The sequence below is a fragment of the Alexandromys fortis genome, unplaced genomic scaffold, assembly GCF_014885135.2.
Source record: "Alexandromys fortis isolate MF-2015 unplaced genomic scaffold, M_Fortis_MF-2015_v1.1 scaffold_26, whole genome shotgun sequence".
In the NCBI taxonomy this organism is placed as follows: Eukaryota; Metazoa; Chordata; class Mammalia; order Rodentia; family Cricetidae; genus Alexandromys; species Alexandromys fortis.
Window position 1 is genome coordinate 2854766 of NW_026067894.1, and position 9486 is coordinate 2864251.

At 47.2% G+C, this 9486-nt stretch overlaps 1 protein-coding gene across 1 annotated transcript in view; it reads left to right on the plus strand.

Annotated features, from left to right (window-relative positions):
• The first annotated feature begins 5095 nt into the window (after positions 1-5095).
• The window catches only part of Micos10 (mitochondrial contact site and cristae organizing system subunit 10), a 24644-nt gene continuing 20253 nt past the window's right edge, over positions 5096-9486 (plus strand). The window contains exon 1 of the mRNA XM_050154670.1: positions 5096-5260. Coding sequence (XP_050010627.1) covers positions 5197-5260 — 64 coding nt within the window. The 5' untranslated portion in view covers positions 5096-5196. The remainder of the gene's footprint in view (positions 5261-9486) is intronic.

The window sequence follows — 9486 nt, forward strand, 5'->3', positions numbered from 1 at the left end:
TGTGTGTGTGTGTTTGCTGTATCCCTTCCACCCCCCCCCCACATAAAGTGAGTCAAACACAATGATGCAACACCCGTTTCGGAGAAGGAAGATGGGGAAGAGAAGGTGTGAAGTCCCCTTTAAGAAGGATTTCACTTCTGATTGACAGGAAAGCATGAAAGGAGCCAAAGGCTTCCTTATTTATGCAGGTGCTGTGCAATAAAGCCGTCTAATCACCCTTGTTAATGACCCTGACCTTACAGCCCAGTAGTCAGACAGGGGGACTGTTTCCAGCTGTAGAATCAGTGAGATTAAAATCAACCCTACTGGTGGCACGGCTCTGGCTTCTACATTTTCTTCAGTTCAGATACTGGTTGTCCTGATGTGGCTTGACCTCAGAAGTTTGTTTCACCTTTTTGAAATGCAGACTAGGTTCTTTGTGAAACCAGTACCTGGTGACCAGTACTGCTCCACGTGGAGCAGTACCTGCTCCACGGTGCAGCCAGTTTACTCTGGGGTCCAGTTAGGATCAACTGCTCTAGGGTCACTTGTGCTCACTAAAAGTTTGGAGCCTGTGGCGGTGGCGGCACAGATCTGTAAAACCAGAATCTGGGAGGATTCTGGGGACAGGAGGACCAGGGATTCCTGACTAGATTTGGCCACATTGTGAATTCTAGCTTAGCCAGGGCCCTAGGGGACTCATCTAAAAAACAGATGTGTGGGGCTCGAAGGTTGGCTCAGCAAGACTACTTGCCACGCTCACAGAATACCCAGGTTTGGCTCCTAGCACCCACATGCCAGCTTAGAACCCCCTGTAACCTAAGTTCCAAGGAACAGACACTCTTCTCTGCACACATCTCATGATGACCTATACTCACAGGGGCGGGCACGCACACATATGGACACACACAGACATACACCCCACACATACATGTAAATGAAAATCTTTAGTTCCTGGTGTCGTGGCAAACATCTTTAATTCCAGCACTCTGGAAGCAGCTGGGAGGACTAGATAGTGAAACTCCACACACACACACACACACACACACACACACACACACGTTAATTTTTTTTTTGGTTATGCATGGTGATTTGAGGGAAAATGGCCCTATAGCGAGTGGAACTATTAGGAGGTGTGGCTTTGTTGGAGGAAAGTGTGTTGCTGTGTGGGTGGCCTTTGAGGTCTCTTATATTCAAGCTAAGCTCAGTGTGTGACACACAGTTGCTTCTACCGCCTGATGATCAAGAAGTAGAACTCTCAGCTCCTTCGGTACCGTGTCTGCCCACATGCTGCCATGCTACCTGCCATGATAAGAATGGACTAAACCTCTGAAGTGTAAGCTAGCACCAATTAAATGCTTCCTTTGTAAGAGCTGCCACATGGTCATTGTAATGGTTTAGATTAACTGGCACAGTTTATCTGTGGGAGACCATGGCAGGCCACGAGGGGAAGCCGGGTCCCAGGAGGAGCTGTGGTGGATGAGAGACAGAGATGGATAAGCACACCATGCAGAGTGAGTTTGGATATAGTTTATTCAGTCAAAGAGGAGGAGGAGAGAAAGAGAAAAACAGAGGGGGGGAGAGGAGAAGAGGTCTCAGCCACCTCTTCTTAAGAGAGTCGGGCAGAGAGAGCACAGGCTGGAAGCAGAAGGAAGATCTGCTTGCCTCAGTGGAAGGGGGGAGTGGGTGGGGCTTGTCTCTTAAAGGGACAGGACAGGCCATTACAGTCATGGTGCTTTTCACAGCAATACAAGTCCTAAGACAATATGCCACTGTCATCCTTTGAAAAGTTCCTGTTTTGTGACAAAAGATACCCTAGACTTACCTTGTATCTTCCCTGTCCAAGCATGGGGTCTCAATTATTTTTCCAAGGACCTTATGTGCTTATTTATTTTTGGGACAGGGTCTCACTGTGTAGTCGTGGCTGGCCAGGAAAGCCTCTGCTGTGGTTTTAAGGGTATGTACACTATGTGTGCAGCTAATAGTGCCTTACTTAGGAACCTTTAAAGCAATAGCTCTCAACCTTCCTAATGCTGTGACCCTTTATTACAGTTCCTTATGTGATAGTGACCCCCAGCCAGCTACTCCATAACTGTAATTTTGCTACTATCGTGAATTGTAATATAAATATCCACCATGCGACTCCTGTGGGGTCAAGATCCACCAGTCCAGAACCATTGTCTGAGAGACAGTGTGGCTATGTCTAAGGGGGAGAATGGCATACTCCCCGGGTTTGAACTCCACTGCCCACTGAAAATGGGGTAGTGGAGGCACATAGGCCCAGAAAATGGGATTTAGGATAAAGATTTAGGCTTGATTGTCACTACTGGTTGCCACTTCAAGAAAGCCCTGGCTCTGGATGAGGTCAAGAAATAAGCATATACACTCATATATACACACACGAGGGCTACATATTTATCTAACTATTGTGTTTGTTGTTTTGTGTCTTAGTGAGTGTTCTATTGCTGTGAAGAGACCACAATCACAACAACTCTTATAAAAGAAAGTATTTAATTGGGGCTTGCTTACAGTTTCAGAGTTTTAGTCCATTATCATCATGGCAGAGAGCATGGCAGCTTGCAGGCAGACATGGTGCTGGAGAAGGAGCTGAGGGTTCTATGTCTTGGAGCCACAGGAAACAGGAAGACAGCCACTGGGTCTGGCTTGGGCTTCTGAAACCCAAAGCTATCTCCCAGGGACACAGGCCTCCAACAAGGGCCACACCCTCTAATCCTTCTCAAGTGGTGTCACCCTAATGACCAAGCATTCAAATACACGAGCATATGGTGACCTTTCCTATTCAAACCACCACAGTGTGCATGTTTTTGTGTGCACGTGATGTCCAGAGCTGGCCATCAGGGGTCTTCGGCCACTCTTTGTCTTAGTTCCTTGAGACAGGGTGTCTTAGTTTGGGTTTTTTATTGCTGTGAAGAGACAACATGACTATGGCAATTCTTTTTCAAGACGGGGTTTCTCCGTAGCTTTGGAGCCTGTCCTGGAACTAGCTCTTGCAGACCAGGTTGGCCTCAAACTCACAGAGATCTGCCTGCCTCTGCCTCCCGAGTGCTGGGATTAAAGGTGTGTGCCACCACTGCATCCAGGTTTCTAAGGCCCTTCAAGTTCCACCGGCAAAAGACATGTATAGCTAGGTATCAGACAGGCAATTCTAAGGATAGGCAAACCATGGGGAGAAAGTAAACCATGTTAGAGTAGGCTTCATTGCATATGGACCAGAACCACTGGCAGGGTCTAATTAGAGGAAGAACAAGCCCAAACTTTTGCTGGTAGGATGAAACGTGGCAGGCTGGAACCAACGCCACAACGAAAGCCCTATGTTTAGACTTCAAAAAGAGACACCACTCCAAAGGAACAGGCTATATTAGGTTGGGGGTTAAGATTTTCACAAATGTTTTACAAGTCAGGGGAGATCTTAAAAATTGAATTCCTTATTGTAAACACAAGTTTTACAGTGTTTGATAGAAAAGGTAGACACCTAATAATTCTTATACACTCATACAAATGGGGTAGCCATTTCATCTGGAGCAACACATGGCAACAGTGGTTCAAATTACTTAGAAGCAGGGTTCTCAACCTTCCTAAGGCTGTAACCCCTTCATGCAGTTCCTGATTGTTAAGTCTCAAACCCAGGACAAAAGGCTGAGGTGCCTATTTAATACATCAAAGTGGGCCTGGCTGCCAGATTCTCCCAGCATCCCTCAGTGCCTACCTGTTACAGGATATGGCTGGCAAACCCCACCCTTACTCTAATCATGGTGGCTGTCCTTCCCTATATAATCCAACCATTTTGGCTAATTGGCCCCTTTGATCTACCCTTTACCCTGCTGGTCTCTTGGCCAGCGTCTTAGCCCAGGCTGCCCCTCTCTTGCTCTCTTTCCTCCTCTCTTCTAACATGGTCCAGCTCAGCCTGGCCATGTTTACTCTGGACTCTCCCAGATGTCCCCTGCCTCTGCCTATGCTCTCCCTTTATCTACAATAAACCCTTCCTCCACCATACCTGATAGCAGGCAGCTCCTTCCTTTTTCTTTTTTTTTTTATTCACTCAAGTTGTGGTGACCCCCAACCATAAAATTGTTTCACTGTGTTGCTACTGTAACTATAATTTTGCTACTGTTAGGAATCATAATGTAAAAATATCTGTTATACAGGATATCTGATATGTGACTCCCAAGTTGAGAACCACTGATTGGCGTAAAAGAGCTTAAAGGGAGGTAGGAGAACCAACATTCTCCACAGACAGAAAAATGAAAGTGAGGCCTGGCAGAAACTCAAAATTAGGGAAGGGTGGGGTCATGCAGTTATGACTAGAGAATGAGACAAGAAGCTGGGGAAGCAGGGACACACGGGTTGAGGCTCCACAGGGTTTTTTTTTTTAATCTATTTTAAAAAAATTCAGCGGGGCGGTAGTGGCCCACACATTTAATCCTAGAGGTAGAGGCAGACGGATCTCTGTGAGTTCGAAGCCAGCCTGGTCTACAAAGAGCTAGTTCCAGGCCAGGCTCCAAAAGCTACAGAGAAACCCTGTCTCGAAAAACCAAAATAAATAAATATTAAAAAATTCATTTGTAAATTGTTTATATTCCAATAAACAATCTCCCACCAATCCTTACAAGTTACGCTATTAAATGCAGGGGACCCTGGCCAGTCCGAGGTGATGCACGCCTTAAATTCCAGCAGAGACAAGCCGATCCATTTGAGTTCGAGGCCAGCCTGGTCTACAAAGCGAGTCCTAGGGCAGTCAGGGCGGTTACACAGAGAAACCCTGTCTCGAAATCAACAACAAAATCCCTCTGTGGGTCCTATTAAAAAAGGGGGGGGGCTTGTCAAGAAGGGGGATCAGTGAATATGGGATGGGCATGAGAGATGGTAACGGAGATCGAATGATCAAAATATAGACAAATATGAAACACAGGCGAGGGACGGCCTTCTGGACTCTGGGTGTAAATCAGGAAGCTGAACCTCTCCACTACCTTTTGCTGTAGCTCCAAGGTCAGGGTCACCTCCGGCTTCCTGGCAACCTGTCACCTTGACGACAGAGCGCTGACAACCGGAAAAGACGGAAGACACACGTGATCTCGCGGTATCTGGAGCGCCGGCTCCTGCCGGAAGCCTACGGCGGCGGCCGGCTCTCGCGAGATTAGCGATCAGACGGAGCGCGGGGGCCGGCCGTGAGGAGCTCTGGAGTTGCCGGTGGAGAACATGTCGGAGTCCGACCTAGGCAGAAAGTGGGACCGGTGCATGGCCGACGCGGTGGTGAAACTAGGTAAGCGCTTCTCTCTCTGGTAGATCCCGTCCGGAGCCGAGCGGCCCGCGCGCGGACGGAAAGCCGTAGGGGTCAGGCCGCGGCCTGCTGCCGCCCCGCGGGGCTCACTGGGCTGCAGGGTGCAGACAGGTGACTGTCAACTCGGGTGACGGGGACGGCTGGCCAAAGGGCGCGGGCTGCCCCCGGGTTAAAGGTGCAGGCCCGGAGGCGCAGTGGCGCTCTGGGACAGGGAAAGAATGCGGGACGCGCCGTGCAACTCTGCAACTCCATGCCACTTGTCCCCTGGTCCGGGCGAGCAGCCTGCCTGAGCCCACCCCGCTCCCCAGCTGGGAGAATGCTGCCTTTGGAAGAAGGTCACAGGGGCGTTTTATAGCCTCCTCCGGGCCGCAGTGGGAATTGCTGTCAAGCGGGACCTCATTTATTTGAATCCGGAGATGTCCGGTCCAAAAGTGGAGACGGTGGTGATGGTTCAGAAGAACTCTCCCAGATAGTATGATCGTGGGCCCTGCAGCCCCCCCCCCCTTGTTACTCCAGGTTGTCTTTTCAACACGCGTTCTGTGACGAAACACTTTATGAGGTCATGGGGTTGGGGAAGGGGGGCGATGGAATCCCACTTAGCGTGGTACAGATGGTAGGCGCGTTGTTTAGCACGGTGACTCGTGGTTTTCCACGTTGTGAGTTGGGAATCCAGGTGAAGGAGTGTGCCTGGAATCGCGTTTCTAATCTGTGGCATAGTTGAGTTCCCCCAGGATTTCTGGCTCCGGGTCTGGAGCTCGTTGCTGGTCCTCCCCTCTGCATCTTTCTCTTGTACGTGCGAACCGCTCAACTGTTTCTTGCGGTGTTGGTGTTGGTATGTAGGTCAGAGGTCGATGTTGGGTATCTTTCTCAGTAGCGATTTACCTTTATTTATTGAGACAGGATCTCAGTATGTAGCCCTGGCTGACCTGGAAAACTGTTGACCAGCTTAGCCTTAAACTCAAGAGACCTCTGCTACTGCCTCGGGAGCGCCGGGATTAAGGGTATGCACCACCGCATTCTGCTCCACCTTCTGTTTTGAGCGGGAATCTAAGAAATTAGAACTCACCAATTTGCCTAAACTGACTGCCAATTGAGGTTTTTTTTTTTTTTTTTAAATTGCTGGGCTCCCCCTCCCCAGCACTAGGATTTTTGCTTAGGTGCTGAGGATTTGGGCAGCGGTTTTATCCACCAAGCTATTGCCCCAGTCCCCCTGACTCTATCTTCTGTACTAATATTTATTATTGAAAATTAGATTTTTTTCTCCTTTGAGACAGGGTCTCACTGTATCAGCCCTAGCTGGCCTCGAGTTAACAGATCTTCCTGTCTCTGCCTTATAAGTGACGGTGTGCGCCATCACACATAGCTTCATATTTTATACTTATTGCGTGGAGATCTATTTAAGAGTATTTAGGATTATATCCTCAGGTGATGAGGTCAAGAAAGAATAAAATCTAAGCTCGGCAAAACCAGGTGTGTTTTCTGTTTTTCTCACTGTTGTTCCCTCCATCCCAGAAGAGTGTAGTATAGAAATTATTCAGGACTAATCAATACATGAACGATCTGATCACAGCTACTTCCAGATTTGTCCCCATCAGTTCTGACACAAAGGGATAGCTAAGGCCCCTGTGCCTGTTTGCCTGGTTTTAAGTTGTCAGTGACTATTGCTACCTTAGAGGATCTGGGAGAGTTCAGTAGCTGCATTGTTATTAGAAATGAGTAATTCTGGAAGTGGCCAACAATATTGCTGTTACTTAATTTAGACAGGTGATTTGCCTGTGTGCATGTCTGTGCATCATGAACATGTCTGCTCCCGGTTTTCTGGTTTTTCAATACAGGGTTTCTCTGGGTAGCCCTGGCTGTCCTGGAACTTGCTCTGTAGTCCATGCTGGCCTCCAACTCAACAGAGGTGTACCTGCCTCTGCCTCCTGCGTAATGAATTAAAACCGTAAGCCCCATGCCTGGCTATAAGTGGATATTTTTAAGCACATGAAAACTTTTTTGTTGTTGTTGTTTTTCAAAAGTTTTTTTCCTTTTTTTTTTTTTTTCTGTGTAGTGCTGAAGGAGCGGCCATGGGCTGCGTTCCTGCTGCCCGGCCACCAGCTAGCTTTACCCAAAATAATTACACGGAAACTGTATTCTTTTTTTATAAAAAATATTTATTTATTTATTTATTTATTTATTTATTTATTTATTTATTGTGTATACAATATTCTGTCTAGTGTGTATGCCTGAAGGCCAGAAGAGGGCACCAGACCCCGTTACAGATGGTTGTGAGCCACCATGTGGTTGCTGGGAATTGAACTCAGGACCTTTGGAAGAGCAGGCAATGAATGCTCTTAACCTCTGAGCCATCTCTCCAGCCCCCGAAACTGTATTCTTTTAAACACTGCTTGGCCCATTAGTTCCAGCCTCTTATTGGCTAGCTCTTACATATTGATCTAACCCATTTCTAATAATCTGTGTAACACCACAAGCTGGCTTACCAGGAAAGATCTTAACCTGCATCTGTCTGGAGCAGGAGAATCATGGTGACTCACTGACTCAGCTTCTTTCTCCCAGCATTCTGTTCTGTTTACTCCGCCTACCTAATTTTCTGTCCTATCAGAGGCCAAGCAGTTTCTTTATTACTTAACCAATGAAACAACAGGTAGAAAGATAACCCTCCTCCATCAGTGTAGCTTTGGATCCTGTCCTGGAACTCTCTCTGTAGACCAGGCTGGCCTCGAACTCACAGAGATTCGCCTGCCTCTGCCTCTCAAGTGCTGGGATAAGGGTGTGCGCCACCACTGCCTGGCCCATGAAAACTTTTAAGTCATCCAGTCTTCTCCTTAGAACAGAAACTCAGTCAAGGTGATTGTCTCTCTCTTTTCTCATCTGGTTAACTGCCTTCATTTCCTAGAAGGATAGCACCAAGGCTGGAATTTTCCTTCATGGTTTTTTTTTTTCATTTAAACATTTATTTTGGGGGCTGGAGAGATAGCTCAGTGGTTAAGAGCATTGACTGTTCTTCCAGAGGACCTGAGTTCAATTCCCAGCAACCACATGGTGGCTCACAACCATCTGTAATGAGATCTGGCACCCTCTTCTGGCCTGCAGGCATACATGGAGGCAGAATGTTGTATACATAATAAATAAATAAAAATCTTAAAAAAAAAACATTTATTTTGTATATTTGTATATGTTTGTTTGTGCCATAGTGTACATGTGGAGGTCAGTGGGACAACTTGTAGAAATCAGCTAAGTCCTTCACAGTGTGGGTCCTGGGCTTCTAACTCAGGCCACCAGGCTTGGCAGCAAGCATGTTTACCCGCTGAGCCATCTCCCTGGCCCAGTTGTAAAGTGCTTGATCAGCATTTGTAAGTAAAACAGAAGGGGTGCAGATAAGTCTCATCAGTAACAATATGGAACTGATTGCACATCCCAGAGCATACCAGACCACAGTGAGCACAGGCCATGGATTTCAGTCACTTGTAGTGGTTGGATTTGAGCATGATCCAGTAACTCTTGAGAAAAGGTTCTCGAGTTGAGATTCCAAGTGGGCTCACCCACTGACAGTGGACTTAGAGAAAAGAGCAGACACATAAAGCAGAGGAGGTATTGGAGAAGCATGGCCGCTTGTTGGTTCCCAGCTGCCCGACTAGATTAGACCCAAAATAATCACACAGAAACTGTATTATTTAAATCACTGTTTGGCCCATTAGCTCTAGCTTCTTAATAGCTAATTATTACATATTAATTTAACCCACTTTTATTAATCTGCATATCACCACGAGGTTGTGGTCTACTAGCAAAGTTTCAGGACGTCTATCATGTTGGCGTCTCCATGGCAGCTCCCTCCCAGCATACAGCTTAGCTTTCCCCACATAGTTCTGTTTTTCCCTGCCATAGGCTCAAAGCAGTTCTTTATTCATTAACCAATAAAAGCAACACACAGACAGTAGGACCTCCCACACCAAGGAGGCACAGCAGGTTGTGCCCGTTGGTCTCCAGACTGGAGAACCTGCTCTTCTGCAGCTCTCTTTTCCCCAGTCCCACAGGTAGTAGTATCACTCTCTGAGCCTCCTTGCCAAGTGCTTTCTTTCCTAGCACTTCAGAGTGGAGATGGAGCCTCAGGGAGTGACAGTTTGCACTGAGATGGGAGTAAGATGCAGGCAGGAAGGGTCACTGCAGCTTTCAGTTCTATTTTTTTTTTTTTTTTTTTTTTTTCG